This window comes from Nycticebus coucang, chromosome 3 (assembly GCF_027406575.1).
Source record: "Nycticebus coucang isolate mNycCou1 chromosome 3, mNycCou1.pri, whole genome shotgun sequence".
Classification (NCBI taxonomy): domain Eukaryota; kingdom Metazoa; phylum Chordata; class Mammalia; order Primates; family Lorisidae; genus Nycticebus; species Nycticebus coucang.
The window spans coordinates 122,257,423-122,279,574 of NC_069782.1; the positions used below are offsets into that span (position 1 = coordinate 122,257,423).

At 35.0% G+C, this 22,152-nt stretch overlaps 1 protein-coding gene across 5 annotated transcripts in view; it reads left to right on the plus strand.

The window, feature by feature from the left end:
- EXOC6 (exocyst complex component 6) overlaps nucleotides 1–22,152 on the plus strand; it is a 232,339-nt gene that overhangs the window by 114,685 nt on the left and 95,502 nt on the right. For all 5 annotated transcript variants that reach the window (XM_053582721.1, XM_053582723.1, XM_053582724.1 and 2 more), the window contains 5 exons: nucleotides 3,431–3,477; nucleotides 3,600–3,720; nucleotides 5,117–5,188; nucleotides 10,195–10,292; nucleotides 20,291–20,396. In XM_053582721.1, coding sequence (XP_053438696.1) covers nucleotides 3,431–3,477; nucleotides 3,600–3,720; nucleotides 5,117–5,188; nucleotides 10,195–10,292; nucleotides 20,291–20,396 — 444 coding nt within the window. The remainder of the gene's footprint in view (nucleotides 1–3,430; nucleotides 3,478–3,599; nucleotides 3,721–5,116; nucleotides 5,189–10,194; nucleotides 10,293–20,290; nucleotides 20,397–22,152) is intronic.

Genomic DNA, 22,152 nt, shown 5'->3' on the forward strand with positions numbered 1-22,152 from the left:
CAAAAACAAAGATCATATGATCCTCTCAATAGATGCAGAAAAAGCGTTCGATAAAATTCAGCATCCCTTCTAAGTAGAACCCTTAAGAATACAGGCATAGGTGGCACATTTCTTAAATTGATCAAAGCCATCTGTGACAAACCCACAGCTAATATTATACTGAATGGAGTAAAACTGAAAGCTTTTGCACTTAGAACTGGAAGCAGACAGGGCTGTCCTTTATCACCACTACTCTTCAACATAGTGCTGAAAGTTCTAGCCAATACAATCAGGCAAGAGAAGTAAATAAAGGGTGTCCAAATGGGTGCAGAGGAGATCAAACTCTCGCTCTTTGTTCAGATGATATGATTTTATACTTAGAGAATCCCAAAGACTCAACCACAAGACTCCTGGAAATGATCAAAAATTGCAGTAATGTCTCAGGATTTAAAATCAACATCCACAAATAGGTAGCCTTTATATATGCCAGTAACAGCCAAGATGAAAAGCTAATCAAGGACACAATTCCCTTCACAGTAGCTTCAAAAAAATAAATAAATAAAAAGACATACCTAGCAAAAGAAGGTAAAGGACCTCTACAAAGAAAATAATGAAACATAAGAAAAGAAATAGCAAAAGGTATTCACAAATGGAAGAACATACCATGGTCATGGCTGGGAAGAATCAACATTGTGAAAATGTCTATACTACCCGATGAAAACTATAGGTTCAGTGCAATCCCCATTAAAATGCCATTTTCAAGATTTGGGAAAAATAATTCTTTGTTTTGTATGGAACCAGAAAAAACCCCGTATAGCTAAAGCAATTCTCAGCAATAAAAACAAAGCCAGGGGCATCAGCCTACCAGACTTTAGGCTGTACTACAAGGCCATAGTCATCAAAACAGCATGGTATTGGCACAAAAATAGAGACATTGACAAGTGGAACAGAAGAGAAAACCATGAGATGAAACTAACCTCTTACAGTCACCTGATATTTGATAAACCAAACAAGAACATACACTGGGGAAAAGAATCCCTATTCAGCCTGGGGAAAGATTTTATGAAGAAGAATTCCGTGGCAATTGCAACAATAATAAAAATAAAGAAATGGGACTTAGTTAACCTGAAAAACTTCTGTACAGCTAAGGAAACAACATCCTTATGAGAATAACCCATATCACAAAGTCTCAAAACTGCAGTTGCTGGTGGCATGGATGTGCAGAGAAGGGAACCCTTTTACACTGCTGATGGGTCTGCAAACTAGTACAGCCTTTTTGGAAGGAAGTAGGGTGTATTCTCAAAGAACTCAAATTAGACCTCCCATTTGATCCTGCAATCCCATTACTGGGCATCTACCCAGAAGGAAAAAAATCCTTTTATCATAAGGATATTTGCACTAGGCTGTTCATCACAGCTCAATTTATAATCGCCAAATTGTAGAAACAGCATAAATGCCCACCAACCCAGGAATGGATTAACAAGCTGTGGTAAATGTATGCCATGGAATACTATTCAGTCACTAAAAAAAAACAACAGAGACTTTACATCTTTTGTATTAACCTGGATGGAAGTGAAACACATTCTTCTTAGTAAAGCATCACAAGAATAGGGAAGCAAGAATCCAAAGTACTCTATTCTAATATGAAGGCAGTAGATGAGCCAATATAATTGGGGGGTGGAGTAGGGAAATGAGCAAGTGGGGAGAGGGGAGAAGGTGGGGAAAAGGAGGATCGAGGGTCATGGTCTATGGCACATCTCTTAGGGGCAGGACACAATTATAAGAGGGACTTTAACAAATGCAATCAGTGTAACCTAATTCTTTGTACCCTCAGTGAATCGCAAACAAACAAACAAAAAAATTATTAAAAAAAAAAGCAAATGGAAGATCTTAAAAGTGCCCACAAAGAAAGAGTATTTTCAAATAAAGGAAACAATGAAATATCTTCAAAACTGAAAGAAGAACACTGTCAAATAAGGGCAAAGATAGACATTTTCAGACAACGAAGAGCAGACACCAAACTCCTGTACTAAGGAACCCCTGTACACTTCAGACAAACACACAGTGATGCAAAATGGAAGATACGAGATATAAGAAGGAATGAATAGCAAAGAAAGTATAAATATGTAGGTAAATCTGTATTAAACGTAGGAAGTAATACAGTTTAATATAGAGTTTAGAACAAAATGGAATTTAAATATTCAACAACATAAACATTGGAATGAGATGGAAGTTAATCAAATTGAATTATCTTATATTGTCCAGATCTTAAGCGAGTAAAAGCATTGATTAACTTTAGAGCTTGTCTTAAAAATGCATAATGTGATTTCTAGAGTAAATTTTAAAAGAGCAGAAACAGAACATGTATTTTACTATATAATAGAGAAAGGAGAAAGCTAGAATGATGGAAATAAAGTGTGCCTTAGAATTGCTAAAAAAAATTGTAATTCTAATCTTATAAACAGCTGATAATATTTAAAGAAATTTAACGATATTTAATTTCAGAATTAATTTAAAGAATTAGAATATTTAAAGAAAATTGTCAGGATTATAAGGAGAAATTAAAAAATCCACAGGCATAGTGGATTTTTAAAAATGTGCTGGTATTTTATAAACCAAGTAGATAGACTATCAGTAAGAATACAGAACATGCCTAATAAGCTTGATCTAATGGAATATATGGAATTCTGTTTTAACTATTATTGGAAAATATTCTTTTAAAGCATACATACACCGTTAATAGAAAAATTTCCTACATACTGTGTTATAAAGCAAGTATCAGAAAAATTTAGTGTTGGGCAGACTACATTTTCTGATCATAGTATTTTTATGCTAAAAGTATTATTAATTCCTCCCCCTAAAACCTGGAAACAACCTAGATGTTTGAAAACTGGATCACTTTTAAGAAATATGGAAAATGTACATTTCAACTCAATTGAAATAAGGAAATATTTCATAGAATAAACTTTTTATGAATGAAAGTCAAATGATCAAATATTTTCCTATATGCCGTTTGTTAAAATTATGAACGAATAGGCAATTGTAGACCATTTTTAAGGAGTTTGACTTTTATTATGATTCAGATAAAAAGTCATTGAAAAGATTTTGGCAGAAGGTATAATGATCAAATTATTGTTTGAAAGGTGTCATTCTAGCAGTTATATGGAAAATAAACTGTAGTGAAGCCTGCAAGTTGGGGAGACTACGTAGGATGATGGTGTTATAGCCAAAGTGAGGGATGATGGTGGCTTAACTAGTCTGTCGAGAAGAGGGTTTTGAAATCATACTTACTTTTTAACTTGTTCGTTGTTTATTCCTGGTGCCTAAAAATATGTGCAGTATATAGCAGGCTCTCAATAAATATTTGTTAATGAAATTGTAGTGACTTGGAACTTACTTTTATGTTACTGGTATTTATTGGTTTAAATTGATTTTTATTTTTCATTTAAAGCATGAAACAGTTGATGGCTATAGAAGATATTTCACTCAAATTGTAGGGTATGTATCTAATATGGAAATAACTATTATTAATTTTTTATTATGTTGAATGCCAGAAATATTTATTTTTTATTTATTTATTTTTTCTTAATGCTTGCTATGTTGGCAATTATTTTTTTTAGGTTCTTTGTGGTGGAAGATCACATTTTACATGTGACCCAAGGATTAGTAACCAGGGCATACACAGATGAACTTTGGAACATGGCCCTTGCAAAGATAATTGCTGTCCTTAGAGCTCATTCAGTAAGTCAGATAATTTATGTTACTAAAATTTTAATTCAGTTAGTTCAAGAACTTCTCAGGTACATAATGTCAGAGTAAAACTGTACCTCCATCATTCTGCATTTTTGGTAATTGCTCAGATTTGGAAGTAGTAATGTACTCTTATTCCAGTATAACAGAAAATGAAGAATTAAACTGGTCTCATTAGTTGCCACTGGCCTCTTCATTAGATCACTGAAAAGCACCATGAAGAAAGGGATTTTAATTATCATTCCAAATTCTTTGTTTTTAAAATAAACTCCACCATTAAAATTCAATAGAACTTACTCAGTGTTTACAATTTGCAGTAGCACACTGTAATCATTCTTAAAAATTTGCAATTTTTAAAATTTCAACTCATTTGAAATAGTGAACCTTTATGTAATGACTTTTTTTATGGATAAAAATTAAATGATCACATATTTTCCTAATACCTTTTATGGGAATAGGAAATATGTTGTTGTTATAAAGACCATTGAAATTAATAATTGGTCAGTTCTGGCTTTTCCTTAAAATAGTTTTAGTAGGTTATCTTCAGTGAAATATCCTCATATTTAAAATTGTATTATTTGTTATTTGTGAGAATTTTATAATTGATAATGGAGAATTAAAAGATGTTGGAGAAGGTTTATTAGGTTATGTGGTATTTAGCTTATAAATACACTACCTTTTTATTTATTTGAAATGTAGATTTTTGCTATACTGTTTATCCAATGAAGTACTTTTTCTAACATATTAATAAAGAATAGTACATTTTACAGTGGTTTATATTTAGATCAGCTCTGAATATTTAAATTATAGTATGTTTCCTACTAATTCCATGACATCAAATATGAAATCATATTAAATGTAACATCACATTCAAAATCGTATTAAATCCTGTTAAAGAGGTGGAGCAAATTTCACTATCATTTCTTTTGGTTAATTATTAAGAAAATACTTAAATTGTCATTATTATTTTGGAAAAAGTAATATATCATGTCTCCTTTATAAGATGGAGAATAATAAATGAAAACTGAAAACGTTTTATATATATATATATACACACACACACTATTCTTTTGAGTTTAAAAGAACTAGTTTCTTAAAATCTAAAGACTTTTGGAAATATAAAACATCATTGCTTTGCCCAAAGTTGAGTGTACAGAAATTTCAGGAAAATGTTTTTTCATATTATGCTTTAGGTATGTCATGTTAAGATTTTTTCCTCTAAGAATTTATACTGAATAGAGAAGGTCGGCTTTGGAGCTAACTAATTGAGGTTTTAAATTTAAGTCTGCAGATTGAAAGAAAAATTTTTAGGTTCTTATTTCTTAGTTTATAACCAAATGACTCTGATTTTTTGTTGTTGTTGCTTTGTTTGTGTTTCTACCCTTAGTCCTATTGCACTGATCCTGATCTTGTTCTGGAGCTGAAGAATCTCATTGTAATATTTGCAGATACTTTGCAGGTAGGTAATAAACTAACAATTAATGGCTATTTTGAGCACTTAAAGGTATATAAAATATAGACCATACCCAATTATTTTATTTTGGAGTAATGGTAATAAATTAGTAGTCATAAATGTTCACTTACAGTGGCCTGATGATTAAGTTTGTGGACTCATCCTAGAAAAAGTGTTACATATCTCATTGCTGAACATGTCTACTATGGTTACCTTCTAAGTACTACCTTTGGGAAGCAATGTGCTGACACCAGCACTTAGTCCACCCTTCAAGGCAATTTTGGATCTCTTTTTCTGGAATGACCATTGGAGCTACTGTACTAAGTCTGACAATTAAGTTCATGAACTTGCCACCGTTCACTTATGTTGGCAGCACTATACAAGCAACTTGGTAAGGATTGGTATATCACTATCTCATAGCTGTGTTAGTGTGAACATGTGGCAATGTCTTGCTCAGTGGTGTTCATAATTGTTGTTGCACGTTTTTGTGTGCTAATGACAGCTTTGATGGCTATTCCAGAAAAAGAGTTCCAAAACTTCTTTGAAGGGTGGATGAGGCACTGGCATCGGTGCATAGTTTCCCAAGGGTAGTACTTAGAAGGCAACTTAGTGATATTCAGTAATGAGTTATGTAGTACTTTTTCTAGGACAAGTTTGCAAACTTAATTGTCATACTTCGTGTGTATTGGTATTCCCTTGTTATCCAGGACTATTTCATACCACCTCCTTCTCAATATGAAGCTTGGACAGAACTCAGGAAATAGTGCCATCTTTTAAAATATTGGCCATTCAGTTAGAATAAATAAAAGTATTTTTGCTGTTAAAAAAAAAATACACAGGGTATAATGCAAAGAACCCTCAACTGGAAATTAGAAGAGGCAAGTTCTGGCTTCAGATGGTGAGCATGGGTTCTAGAATCACAGAGGCTCTGGATTTCCATTCTGCCTGTGCTGTTGACTAATTGTGTACCTACCAGTACTTTCAGCCTTAGATCTTTCTTCTTGAAAATGGGCTTATTAATTACTAGTTTTTTTGAATTGTTTTGAGTTTTAAATGTGATACTATGTATGAAAACACATAGTTTAAAAGCTATATACATTCATACGTTCATTTCCTTCCTAATTACAGATTTCTCATGTAGGGAAATTAGGCAAATTTCTTTGAGTATTGGTTTTTTCTTTTTAAAAATAAGATTAAAACTAAATTATTGCAGAACTTAGTGTTTTTGTAATTTTCAGTATCAGAGTTTTAACACTTCTACCTTGTCTCTCCTCTTTGATCACAGATAATAAAGAATTGATTACCTTTTGTTTTCATGCTTGAATTTATGCAACTTTATAGTTAGAAGTAATTTTTTGTGAAATAGACACTAGTATTTTCCAAAGTGTGTTAAAAAATGTTACTTTAGAAAAGGTTCTGTGGTCAAAAATGTTTGGGAAATGCTAAGTAAAACAAAAAATATTTCTCCACTAAAACCTTGTCTGAGAGCAAATTTATGTCATAAGTTTCCAAAAGGAAGATGACAGTACAGCATTTTCTCACAATATTTGACCCTTGAGGCTTTTTTTCCCCTTAAAACATCTTTGGGAAATGCTGATTTGCTTTGGGAATACTGATTTAAACTATTTGTTTTCTCACAAGAGTCTTTGTAAGAATAATAGTTATCTACTTTATCCTTAAACCAAAGGAGGAAATTTCACAAACTCTTTTGGTAAATTATTTTATTACCTTAGATCTTTATTGAATTGTATAGCTTTTATATTGGTAATGTAGGATGTTTTTGGTTGTTATTTTCATAAATTATATGATAAATACATTTGTATTTCTGATATCACTGCAAGAAAACTTACAGTAAATTTTGTTTGGGGCTGCCCTAATTTTGGAGGCCCATTTCTAAATAGCTTGAGGGAATTTTGCTATCCTTAATGACTTAAAAGCGTTGCTGCTTAAAGTGTAGCTTGGAGACCACTGGTCTGCACACTGTTACCAGTCACTACATTGTCTGTTAGGTTCATAATAAGAAGGAGCTTTTGTTAGAGAATGTAAATTTACTATATATATTACTAAATATAAAGTTTAGCTCAAGTGGCATCTTGGAATAAGCAAGATCTTGATATAGGCCGCAACATTGATTTATATTCTGGTGCAAGCTCCTTATCTGTTTGTAGACTATAACAGGTAGTTCTTGGAATGGACTTGGAGGAAAACTGAATATAGAGTATTTGATATGGTTCCAAGGAAGTCTTCAGAGAATGAAAGAGAAGTAAAAGACAATATTCAGGTAATAGATATACTGGATGTATATCTTTACATTAGTGCTTTGTATTCCATTAGCTTTCTCTAAATCTATACTCAAGGCCAACACAGAAGATGGTAGACAACAGGTCCCAGTCATTTCCCTGCTTTTGCCTGATTTGCTCACAGGCTGTATCAGTCTGATTGTTGGTGATATCGTCTGACTTGTGTGTGTCTGGTCAAATAAAAGTTGCTGACCACACACACACACACACACACACACACGAAAAGAAACAACACAGGATGGAAAAACAACGATGATAGTTGCACAGAACTTTACAAGAGTACCTTTCTAATTTTATTACTTTGAGAGCAGATTGAGGAAGATGAGGTAGTCCTTATTCAGAAATTCTGCAGTGTTTTCATTTCACTGAAAATTGACAGGCTCCAGTATTAAGTGGATCTTATACTGAATTAATGAATGCTGGCTTTTAAATATATACCTATTAATTTAGGAACTGGGGTGTGTCTTTTCATGAAAACTAATTAAAGAATGCTGCATAATACTTATAGTTTTTTAAATTGGCACTTTGCCACCCTAAGGAAATTTTACTTTTTAAAATGTCAGTATTTCAGCTTAAAACAAAGCTGACTAAACAATAAACTAAAAATATAACACCAACTTATTTATAGTTCTGCTTACTACCTAGTAAGGTAAATAAATCTTTACTTTTTTTGATACATTGTTAACACTTTTTGAGTACTCAATATATCTTAGCAGTATAGAGATAGAAAAATCAGTAAGACATAACATAAAAATCCTTGGTTTCAAGAAATTCACAGTTTAGTTGTAAACAAATAAGATGTTTAATAAGACATGCTAATAATGTTAAATAGCTTTGGGCTCACAGAAGATGGAATGACTAACTTTGATTTTAGGAGTTGGGGAAGGCTATACAAAAAGTTGAAATGTGAGTTAGATTTGAAGGATGCATTCAGCAAGTAAATAAAAAGGAAATAGCATTAATGGAAGAGAAAATAGCACATGTAAACTATAGATAGAGGAATTATGTGGTGAATGTGAGACTGGTTGAGCAGCTTGATGGTTTTTAAAACTATAAAATACAGATATGAACCAGGAAGGGCAGATAGTGGTGATGAAACTGATGAGGTAGTTTGACTGAGATCAGGGCTGATCTTGTGAGACTTCAGTAACTATTTGTAGTTTATGACCAGGGGAATGGCATGATAAGATTTATACTTTCAAATGGTAATTTTGAGAGTCTGAGAAACAGAGTAAGTTGACAGTGACAGATGGTTGGAATTTCAGTTTAGGAAGCTCTTACAGTCATCTAGGCAAGAGATATCAAAGACATGAAATAAAGCAGTGGTAGCATCGAGATTATTTTGGGAAGAAAAGTGAATAGATTATGTAAAATGATATACTTAATTTGTAAAGGAGATGAAGTCAAATGAATTTGGTGACTGATTAAATATGTTTGGGTGAGTTTAGATGGTTTGGTAGTTTTCTCTATTGATAAACTGGATTGATGATAGAATATTATTATAGATAGGAAATAAGAGCAATTGATTTATCTGGAAAGAGAGGAAAAGATAAATTAACTTTAATGTGCTGGCTGGCTGAGTAGAGATGTGTAAGAGGTGTTGGAATTAAATATTTGGAATTTAGAGAAGTCTAGCTAGAAGTATAGATTTGAATAATAATAATAAATAATAGATGTAGAAGTCTTTATACTTGAGATTACCCTGGACAGCTAGAAGAAAAGATTGAAGGATAGAGTGAGAAGTAAACAAGGAAACAGGAAGGACTGTTCATAGAAAAGGAGAACAAGGAGAGCGATGTTAGAGAATTTGAAGCAGAAGAGTTTCAAGTAAGAGACATCAGGTAGAATGAAATCATTGAACCTGATATTTAGGAGATAACTTATGACACTATTGAGAGTAGTTTAAAAAAGGAATAGGAGTGAGAGACTGTAGTAGGTTTGGCTATGAGAGGAAACAGAGGGAAGCAGGAGGTTACAGAAAATTGAGGTGGGTCGTTTTTGGTCTCTGTTGTTCTTGGTTTAAAGATTGAGGAATATTTAGCATGTTTATTTAGTCTAGGCAAAGGAGCCAGTGAAATTTAAAGACATAGTAGAGCGGGTAGACAACCAATGGAATGGTTTCTGTAGAAGGAGACTGGATCAAGAACAAAGACAAAACTCCGTGAGATGAGAGAAAACATGTGGTCCTGATATGGGTAAGAGTTTAATGAACTTGGAGGTGGAAAGAAATAAAGTTTTGGGGAGGATATGTTTGATGGGAAAATGTAAATTTCCCTATACAATAAAGTTAATCTTAAATTGAAGGGGCAAAAGGAAGCCCACAGGTTTCAGATAGAATCTTTTCTTCTTGTGCCCTGTTTAGGTACCACTTCCCAAGACACAGTTATATAGATACTTATCGTGAATTTTTTTCTCCAGTCTTGATTCTAATACAATTTTAAGTATTAAGGCTGCACTGTAATCCTGACTGAAAAAAAGAGAGAAGAAATGGAATAGAAAAAAATTTCCATTCCTGTAAACCTTTTATTAGATCTTTTTTTTTACTTAGTGCAGTCTATTAGAAAGTCAGGAGAACGTTTTTTCCCACACCATTGGAATGGCATACAATATTATCTGGTGATCCCTTCCAAGTGATTATCTAGTATTCTCAACATTTTTTATGAATATTTTTGTATATTTGACTTGTTTATCGTCCTTTTTTTCATATTTTAGGGTTATGGTTTTCCAGTGAATCGACTTTTTGACCTTTTATTTGAAATAAGAGATCAATACAATGAAACACTTCTTAAGAAATGGGCTGGAGTTTTCAGGTTAGTTTAAGCCATGATGACTGAATATAGTGAATAAATGTTCAAGTAATTAATTTGCATATGCCGATAAAAATGTTTATAATCAGTTTTTTATTGTGGTAAAATACACATAACATAAAATTTACCATTTTAATCTTTTTTTAAGTATGCATTTCACTAGTGGTAAGCACATTCACATTGTGGCATGCATCACCACCATCCATTTTCAGAACTTTTTGTTTTCCCAAACAGAAACAGTATACTCATTTAACAATAGCTCCCCATTTCTTCCTTCCCTTAGCTTCTGGCCACTACCATTCTACTTGCACCTAAAGATTCACTATTCTAGGTACCTCATTGACATGGACAGTACTTGTCCTTCTGTGTCTTGATCATTTCATTAATATAATGTCATCAAGGTGTATCTATGTTGTAATGTGTATCAGAATTTCATTCCTTTTTAAGGTTGAATAATATTCTTTTTTTTTTTTTTGTAGAGATAGTGTCTCACTGTACCGCCCTCGGGTAGAGTGCCGTGGCGTCACACGGCTCACAGCAACCTCTAACTCTTGGGCTTACGCGGTTCTCTTGCCTCAGCCTCCCAAGCAGCTGGGACTACAGGCGCCCGCCACAACGCCCGGGTATTTTTTGTTGCAGTTTGGCTGGGGCTGGGTTTGAACCTGCCACCCTCGGCATATGGGGCCGGCGCCCTACTCACTGAGCCACAGGCGCCGCCCCTATTGTCTATATATACCAGATTTTGTTTATCCATCTATCCATCAATGGACATTTAGGTTGTTTCCACCTTTGGGCTATTGTGAATTATGTTTCTATGAACATGAGTATAAAATACATGTATTTGGTGGAGTCCCAAATTTTTTGAGTTTATATCCTGAAATGGATTTCTGGATCATATGATAAATATATCTTTAAGTTTTTGAGGAATTGCCATACTGTTTTTCACAGTGGCTACAGCATTTGTAATCAAATAAATTATACTTAAACTTTTAGTTCTAATATCTGTAATTTTTTCCCCAGTAAATGATTAAATACTTATATGGCTATAAGTGTTCAAAAGTATTTTGTATTAGAGTGAGAGATTTATAGCTTTTAAATTTTGTTTGGGGAAAGAACTTTTATGGACAATATGACTAGGTGAAACATTTTAAAGAATCTAAATGGGAAAATTACTTTGGATTAAAGAGCATGGATAAAAGTACTTTAATATCTTCTATATAATTTTGTATTGCCATAAAAAGAGAAATATTCCCCTAAAAGCTTTCTTCTCTCTTTAGTTCTCTTTTTCTCTCTCCTCCTATCTCCCTCTTTCTGTCTTTTGGGAAAAAACGTCAATTTTAAATCTTACATCTGGTCTCTCCAAAATGTGATACATATAATCTGTCAATAATACTCGATGATATTAAAATTAAAATGTTTAATGATTTAATACCAGCTTAGCACTTACCTCATCAGTTTTCAAAACTATGGAGGTTGACCTTTTTCAATATTGTATTAGAAATCATTTTTTTAGTGATTTCTGAGAGCCAACTATTCTTTCTTACCTATCTAACCATTTTAACTAGCAAATCCTTATTTGAACTTTTTGTATTAACATTCTTGAGAAGTGATATTTATGCCATCCCAAATAGATAATTGATAATCCTTATGAAACATGTATAACTATCATCAATTTTTTTATATTAAGTATTTTAGGAATGGGGTAGTGCTGATTGACAAATAATACAATGTGATACACAATACACCTTTATGGATATAAAGTCTTACAGAGTTGATCTCATTTAATTGGCTTCTTCATATGGGTGTCGAGTTTTTATTATTGTTGATAGATTGTACTAAGCCAACTATTCTTTCTTACCTGTGTAACCATTTCTAGTAGTGAAATTGCTCCCTCAAGATTGGGGAAACCATGGGATATTGTTTTCTCTCTGGTAAGCTAATGGATTCATTCAGGTAGAGATAGGATTAACTTTATCTTATGTTCTCTTTGGAATAGAACAAATGATAGCATGTCAGTTATAATATATAATTCCCAAATATATTTTGACTTTAACTTTTAACACCTTTCTAGATCATTCTTTTTGCCTAAATTTGTATTAAGTAGCAGAATGTAAGATTTACTTATCCCTGACCTATATCTTACATTTTTATAAGTTGTGAATTGGCAACTTAACAATTAAATGGGGGAGAAGTAAGTTATTTTCCATACGGAGTAATTAGAACTTGGGTATCTCCATGATAAAATTTGTAATCTGACTACTGTTGTAGTTTATCTGTGTATAGTTCTTTCTCACTGTATTCTGAGCAATGTTTTATTATTAATTTTTATATTCCTTTTTTGTATACATGTACATTTATTAGTTTTAATTGAAAAAATAATCGTGGGTGGCGCCTGTGGCTCAATGAGTAGAGCGCTGGCCCCATATACTGAGGTGGGGGGGTTCAAACCCAGCCCTGGCTGAACTGCAACCAAAAAATAGCCGGGCGTTGTGGCAGGCACCTGTAATCCCAGCTGCTCGGGAGGCCGAGGCAGGAGAATCGCGGAAGCCCAAGAGCTAGAGGTTGCTGTGAGTCCTGTGACATCATGGCACTCTACTGAAGGAGGTAAAGTGAGACTCTGTTCTACAAAAAAAAAAAAAGAAAAGAAAAAAATAATCGTTATATATATTAGTAGGTACAGTGTAATGTTTTGATGTATGTATATACATTGTGGAATGATTGATTAATCAAGGTAAGTACCCTATTTGTCATTTCACATTTTTTTTGTGATGCACACATTTGAAATCCACTCTCAGCAATTTTGAAATGTACGTGTTACTTTATTGTTAACTGTAATCAGTTTGCTGTGCAATAGATCTTCAAAAGCTTATTCTTCTTGTCTAACTGAAATGTTGTACCCCTGGACTACTATCTCACCTCCCCTGCAAGCCTCCCCCCTTTTTATCCGCATTTTTTGGCCGGGGCTGGGTTTGAACCCCCCACCTCCGGCATATGGGGCCGGCGCGGTACTCCTTTGAGCCACAGGCACCGCCCCGAGCCCCCCTTTAGTAACCACCATTCTACTCTCTGCTTCTATGAGTTTAACAATTTTAGATTCTCCATGGGAATGAGAGTGTATATTTCACTATAATATTCTCAAGGTTCATCTCTATTTTTTGCAAATGACAGAATTTCCTTATTTAATAAGGCTGAATAGTATTCTGTTATGTTTATATACTGTATTTTCTTTATCCATTCATAGATTACTTTTATATCTTGGCTATTGTGCATATTGCTGTAATGAACATGGGCATGTGGGTTTTTTTTTGACGTACTGATTTCAATTCCTCTAGATATATGTGCAGAAGTGAGATTGCTGGATCATATGGTAGTTCTATTTTTTAGTTTTTTGAGGGAACTATATACTGTTTTCCATAATGGATGTACTAATTTACCTCCCTACCACAAGGGTTCCCTCTCTCCACATCCTCACCAACACTTATCTTTCATCTATTTGGTGATAGACATTCTAACAGGTGTGAGATGAAATCTCATTGTATGTTTGTTCATTTGTTTATTTAGAGATAGAGTTGTGCTTTGTTGCCCAGGCTGGAGTGCAGTGGTGCGATCATAGCTCACTTTAACCCTAAACTTCTAGGCTCAAGTGAGCCTCCCAGCTCAGCCTCCCTAAAAGATGGGACTACAGATGCATACCACCATGCCAGGCTAATTTTTTAATTTTTTTAAGAGATAGGGTCCTGTTGTATTTCCCAGCCTGGTCTTGAACTCCTAGCTTCAAGTGATCCTCCTGCCTTGGCTTCCCAAAGTGCTGGGATCATAGGCATGAGCCACCATACCTGGCCTCATGCTTTTAATTTGCATTTCCCTGACAATTAGTGGTGTTAAACTTCCCTTATTCCTGACCTGTATCCCTGACCTATATACCTGTTCTCCATTTGTGTGTATTCTTTTGAGAAATGTCTATCAGCTCCTTTGCCTGTTTTTTAATGGGGTTATTTGTTTTCTTGCTATTGAGTTATTTGTGTTCCTAATATATTTTGGATACCAACCTCTTATCAAATGTATCAGATATGTATTAGCAAATTTTCTCCTAATCCAGAGATTATCTCTTCACCCTTAGTTGTTTTTTGTGCTGTGCAGATTCTTTTTATCTGTTGCAATCCCACTTGTTTACTTTTTCTTTTGTTGCCTTTGCTTTTGGGGTTATATTTTAAAAAATGTGGGCGGCGCCTGTGGCTCAGTCAGTAGGGCGCCAGCCCCATATACCGAGGGCAGGGGGTTCAAACCCGGCCCCTGCTGAACTGCAACCAAAAAATAGCCGGGTGTTGTGGCGGGCACCTGTAGTCCCAACTACTCGGGAGGCTGAGGCAAGAGAATCGCTTAAGCCCGGGAGTTGGAGGTTGCTGTGAGCTGTGTGAGGCCATGGCACTCTACCGAGGGCCATAAAGTGAGACTCTGTCTCTACACAATAATAATAATAATAATAATCATAATCATAAGTGAGACTCTCTCTCAAAAAAAAAAAAAAAAATGTTTTCCAGACCAGTGTCATGTAGCTATTTCTATATTCTTGATTACCAAGCTCTCCTATAACGTTCCACAGAGTAGAAACTTGGTTTGTAGAATTTGGTTCTATGAACAGGTCATTTTAAAGACATTAACATTTTCAGAATATAAATGTGATATTTATTAAATTATGTCTCCTTGTGTAGTAACTGGTTCCTTGGCATTTGTATAAAGTTAGTTGTATATGGTTTTCTAGTAGTTACTTTCCCTATATCTTGTCTTTTAACCTTTTACTTTATTTTTATACTCTGTTTTGAACAAAATAGAATTAGTGGAAGACTCTCACTATATTTTAAGTGAGCAGAGCCTTATTTTAACTACTTTGTGTGCCACTATGGTTTACAACCCATATCTTTATTTTTAGCCTCTAATCAAGATCCCAGAACAAATTTATTAACTGGATATCATCCACTACCCAAACTATATTCTTCTCTCTTATATTCCTTATCTCAGCAAATGTCTCTGATGAGGTGAGGACATCATTTGTTCACGTGCCCTGTCTAGAAACCACTGATTCATCATGATTATAATTCCTTCACAATCTTGTTGAATTTTATACCTTATATATTCTATTTCTTTTATTTTTTGGGGGGGGGGGTCTTACTCTTTCATCCAGGCTAAAGTGCAATACATCGTAGCTGACTGTAGCCTCAAACTCCTAGACTTAAGTGATCCTCCTGCCTCAGCTTCCTGATTATAGTTGGGACTATAGGCGCCTGTCACTGCACCTGGCTAATTTTTTTTTAAATAGGGTCTTGCTGTGTTGCTCCAGGTAGTCTCAAACTCCTGGACTCTCAAATACTCTACTACTCAAAAGTACTCATTAATGCTACTTCTTCCTCCTCCTCCCAGTTACAATTTTAATTCAAATCCTCAGCACCCTTTATTTCTTCCTTTTTCTTTTTTTTATTAAATCATAACTGTGTACATTAATGCATTTATGGGGTAAATGTGCTGATTTGACATACAATGTGGAATGATTACATCAAACTGATTAACATAACCATCACCTCACTTACTTGTTTGTTGTGGTAAGACATTTATACTCTACTCTTAATAGTTTTGAAATGTACCATTGCATTGTGCACATTAGGTGAGATCCCACCAAATACCCTTCCTCCTCTTTCCTCCTTCTTCCTGGACTGTAGTTGTGTTTTTATCATTCATATGAATGTGTAGGTGATTATATATTGGTTTCATAATAGTATTGAATACATTAGATACTTTTTCTTCCATTCTTGAGATACTTTACTAAGAAGAATATGTTCCAGCTCCACCCAGGTAAACATAAAAGATGTAAAGTCTCCATCTTTTTTTTATGACTGATCAAGGGTCCTTAAACTTTTTAAACAGGGGGCCAGTTCACTGTCCCTCAGACCATTGGAGAGCTGGACTATAGTTTAAAAAAAAATGAACAAATTCCTATGCACACTGCACATATTTTATTTTGAAGTAAAAAACCAAAACGGGAACAAATACAATCACACCACCTCATGTGGCCTGCAGGCCACAGTTTGAGGACCCCTGGTACGTATACCGCATAGTATGTGTGTATGTATACATATACATATACATATATACACATAGTATGTGTATATACATATATACATGTTGTATATATATATATACATATATACACATTTACATATATACATATATAGATGGTATATATATTATACATATATCACGTAGTATACATATACCACAATTTATAATCTATTCATGGGTTAGTGGGCACTTGGACTGCTTCCATGACATGGCAATTATGAATTTGGCTGCAGTAAACATTCTGGTGCAGCTGTCTTTGTTGTAAAATTATTTCTGATTATCTGAGTATATACCTAGTAGAGGAATTGCAGGATCAAATGGTAGGTCTACTTTTTGTTCTTTGAATATTTTCCAAACTTTTTTCCAAAAAGGCCTTATTAGCTTGCATTCCCATTAGCAGTATAGAAGCATTCCTTTCTCTACACATCCACACCAACATCTGGGATTTTGTGATGTAGGCTAATTTTACAGGAGTTAGGGGGTATCTCAAGGTTGTTTTGATTTGCATTTCTCCGATGATTAAAGATGCTGAGCATTTTTTCATGTGTTTGTAGGCCATGTACGTGTCTTCTGCAGAGAAGGGTCTGTTCAAGCCTCAAAGAAATGGGGTTATTTGTTCTTTTCTTATTGATTAGTTTGAGTTCTCTGTGGATTCTAGTTATCAAACCTTTGTCAAAAGCATAACCTGCAAAAATCCTCTCCCATTCTGGAGGTTGTCTGTTTGCTTTACTTACTGTGCTCTTGGCTGTAGATTTACCTTTAGGAACATCCTCTTCTCCTTCAGGAATTCCTATATGACAGATGTTTGATCTTTTGGAGTGATCCCACAACTCTCTCAGGGAATGATCAGTTTTTGCTCCATTTGTCCGCCTCTTTGAGAGTTTGGTAATGTTCCAAAGCTTTGTTTTCAATTTCAGAGATCCTTTCTTCTGCCTGGCCAACTTTATTACTCAGGAATTCTACTGAATTTTGGAGCTCCTCAAATAACTTTTTCATTTCCTCGAGTTCTACTATCTCTTTTTGTGTCCATATCTTTATGACATTGTCTTTGAATTCATTAATTTCTTGAGACAACTTTAGTACTACTCTTTGAATTTCAATTTCTAACTTTTCTTCTATTCTGTTCATCTTATTTGCTATCCATATTCTGAATTAGATTTCTGACATTTCAGCCATTTGTCTTTGCGTGGCATCTTCAGTTATATCTTCTTTGTCATTCCTTTGGGGAGGTTGATCTACTCTCGTTATTCATTTTGCCAGAGTTGTTCCATTGGTTCTGCACCATGTTTATTTTCTACCATTTGGTTATTAGAACTGATAGGGTAAGATTGAATTGGGGTTCCCAGCTAGTTCAGCCCCTTACCAAAGTGCTAGGCTTTGTAATTGTGGCTTATCCCCTTCAACCTTACAAAGGCCCCTTTCAGAGTTTTGGCTGGAGACTCTGAAGACCTACTTGGTGAGATAGCACAAGCTAGCTCTGTTTTGATATCAGCTAACCTCTACTCTATGCTAAGAAGCCATGGCATTAGGTTTAAATCTTGGCTGTGGAGAGATACAGACAGCTGTGGTGCCCCATCCCCACCCTTCAGTTCTTTTCTGCTGTAGAACTTTGAAGATCTATCTCAGAGTGTCCCTGGGTGGGCAGCCCCAGATACAAGTTTCAATCAAATTGTCTCAGGCAGTACAAACCCTGCTCAACAGAGATGGATCCAAGGGTCTCCAATAGCACAATTGGAGCCAGGGGTCCATGCCCCCACCTGCCAGTTCTCTGCTTGCCAGCCCACTTGGAGCTGGGGACCATACCCCCACACCCGCTGGTCTCAGTCCACAACTGGCTAGCCTCTGGCCTAGTTGGAGTCAGGGGACCATGCCCCTGCCCACAGGTCTCAGTCCACACCTGGAGGCTTGCTGGCTCTGTTGGAGTGAGGGGACCACATCCATCAAGCTTCTGCTCCCTGGCATCTGGGGCCTGGGACCAGCCCAGCCCACCAAACTCAGTCCACACTGGGCAACCACTCTCCTGCTTTTGGGTGCTGTCAGAGCCAGGGGTTCTTAACCCCCTCCCACCAGACACAGCCTGAAACAAGGGTCAACATTGCCACTGGCCGGGAAAATCATAACCAGGGGACTGTTCCTTCTCCCGCCGAGAGTCCCTTTCTTCCCATGCCCTCTTCCCCAGTAGTCACAAATTCCGTCCTAATGTTCAGTGGTCCACACTATGCCCAGATCTCTCGGGGAAAAAACCAAACACTCTATGCTCTACAGGGGGCAGAACTTCAGACTGCCATGCGAGGGAGGGAAGGGTGGACTGGGAGTTTGGAATTGTGGGGGAAAATATTTGTTCATTTTTATGCCTGGCAGGGTGGTGTCTAGGTTCATCAGTGGGACTTCCCTGGAAGAAGAGACCTGGTGTTTAGTGGCTCTCTCCAGTGAGGTAAAATGAGAGGTCTTTTGTTCCCTGCTTGCTAGCAGAGACCCTGCTGCAGGCCTCCTGCTTGGGGAGGGGTCTCTTGTCCTCTAGTCAATAGGCTTTGTACCTGAAATTTATTTTCTTCAGTGTTCTTCCTTGGAGTCACAGCTTGCTGAACTTCTTCCTTAGCTCAGCTCTCCACCTTTGGCTTCATAGTGTCTGATTCTGTCCAGTTTTTCTCCCTGTGGTCAGGAGCCTCTGCTGAGAGTTGCTACTAGTCAGCCATCTTCCCAGAATCTCTTCTCCTATAGTCTTACTGCAGGTGTTTTCTTTTTGACGTTAGAGACCCTAGAGAATCCATAGCTTCTCTGTAAAACTTTCCATGAACTGCCCTCAACCTGCTGATAGTCACTTCTTCCTTTTTCCTACTTCTGAACCTTATATCTTATATTTTATGTATAACACAGCATTATGAATATTACAATTTCTCTGCATTTCTATCCTATTTGATTTGAGAACAGGGATTTAGGACTTATCTAAATGAGGTAGGGCATTTTCATCATACCCAGGAGCCTAGCATAATATATACTCAATAAATATTAATCAAACTGTATAATTGATTGAAAGGAAATTGATTATAGGGCAGCAGCTACATTACAGCAGGGTGAGTTATACTGCTGCCACAAAAATCCCCAAAATCTCATGGATGAACACAGGCATTTTTTTTTCACACTCACACAGAAGTCCACAATGGGTCTAGTGGTCAGAGATTCAAAATATTTGTATTTGTGGTTCTTCCTTATCAACATATTGTCTCTCTTGTCACCATAGGAAGGAGATTTGCACGATTGACTCGTAAATATTTTAGATTCAAAGCAACACTTAACACATTCATTCACAGCCCAACATCAAAACTAGTCATTTGGCCCTGCCTGACTACAAGGGGGTTGTGTGGGCTTTGTAGATATTTGATAAGTAATAAATGTCTATGCCTTACTAACAATAAAAGGTCCTTTTCTAACCCTCACATTATGAGAGATAACACATTGTTTTGATCTTCAAGAATTTATAATCTCATTGGGAAGAGAGAAAACACAAGATAATATAGTTTGAGAATTGTTCTGTCAAGAAATATGACTGGAATATTCCCCATATCTTGGGTGTACTTTAAATTACAGATAATGAGCTCATTCAGACTATATCATCCTGAGAATTGTTCTAGACTGGAAAACTAAAGCTAAAGTGCTGAGAGGATGTAAAACAAACTAGTGGGAAGTGGAGATTGCACATAGATTTTGAGGGACAAGACTTAGTTGATGTTAAATTTTAGAATTGTAGATGATTAGGCAGTGTTTTCCTATTTTGACCTTTAATTAACAAATTAAAAATGCTTTTGAAATAGTTGGATTTCTTTAAGGTATTGTCTTACAGCACTCTAGTTATGTTTTATTAAGTTTTCAGTTTTCCTTTTCAACAGGGACATTTTTGAAGAAGATAATTATAGCCCCATTCCTATCATCAATGAAGAAGAATATATAAATGTCATCAGCAAATTTCCGTTTCAAGATCCAGATCTTGAGAAGGTAAAAGCTAGTTTTTAATTCAATAATTTTCTTTAAAATAAATTAATGATAATTATTACCATATAGCATTAACCTGACACTCTAAATAAGAACAGTTTCTTTTAGGGCATTTTTTTTTTTGTTATTATATTTGAGAAAATTGTTTCATGGACTTTTAAGTGTTATATTATTTTTACTACTACCACTACTATTTTGATGAAGTTATGAAGGGACTTTCCTAGGGATACTAGAAGCCATTATCCCAAATGTTAGGTGGATTCCCAGAGCAGCTATATTTAATGTTGGGTGACTTCCAAATTAGATAAGTATATTATAGTAGTAAGAGTATATTCTAGGGAAAGAGGAAAATTTCTTTGACGTGTCCATCTAAGTAAGTGATGTGTGAAGGTAATAGTGACTTACAGATTTTCTTCTGATTGTAGGAATATATATTTTTGGAGTCAATATGTCTGAACAAAAGATAGACACAAATCAGGAAGTAGATCGTCATGTAGGATATTCTTGGAATGCACATGAGTGCACATGTCCACATACATACACACAAACATACACATTTGGACCTAGCTAGTTCAGGGTGGACTCAGATCTCATGAGAAAAGGATATCATATTTCCTGTAACTGTCAACTTTTTTAATTCTTGTTTTTTTCTCCTTCTTATTCTTTATTATTTTTCTAACTCTTTATGATTTAGTTCTTTTCTATATTTTTATCCCTTCAGCATGAGCAAGACATGAATTCTGAGTGAATTGTTAATTGTAAATTTCTGTTATATTTTTATATATAAACTGAGCATGTTATATGTAATAGTAAATACAGAACCAAGTAATTAAATGCATTTCTTTTAGATCACAGCTAACACTGCCATTGCATACACCTAATAGCTATGTTTTAGTACACACAAAAGACCAGAATAATTACTCTTATTCTATATTTTTTGAAACCCAAAGTTGCTCTTGTTAAGAAGTAGTACTGGAATATTTTCCATCTCATCTCTTGCTTTTGTTTTGTGTTTGTTACTGGTAAGGGGTTTGTTCAGGCCTGGGGCTCTCAAACTACTAGGATTATGGCGTGAGCCACTGGCCAGGCTGAAAAAGAAAACTGTTGTTAATTGTTAAAGTGTTAAAGCTACATGGAAAGTTTAAATGTAGTAGCTTAAAAATAAATCCCTGTTACTAAATTACTTAGTTACAGACTCTTGGTTGTATATATATATTTATTTTTTCCTAATTAAATATAATTGCAATTAAAACTGTCAAAAATACATATAACTATCTCAAACAACTCATTATTTTTACCATAAATTATGAATGAAAAAGGAGTAAGACTACACATTCATGCAAAATTTGTCTTTTTGTAGATAGTTATGCTAATTTTATTAGAATCATTTGGCTAAAATAGGAACATATTTATATTACATCTTTATGTCATCAAAATAAATTAAAATATTTATAATCTACCTACAATATACCAGACATGGTGCTATGTGCTAGATTTTCAGTCTTTTCTGTCAGGGGACCTATAGTCCATTGAAGGTAGATAAAATAAACAGGTTGTAATTCACAGAATTTGGGCACTGTTCAAGATAAAAGAAACAGCATGCAAAAAGGCTGTAATTATGTAGCATAAAGGCCAAAGTTGATGGAGTACAAGAGATGAAGATCAAGAGGTGTAATTAGAGAAGTAGGAAGGGTCAGACCTTAATGGGCCTTGTGAAGTGTTAGAGAGTTTAATTTTTATTCTGAGGGCTATGCAAAGC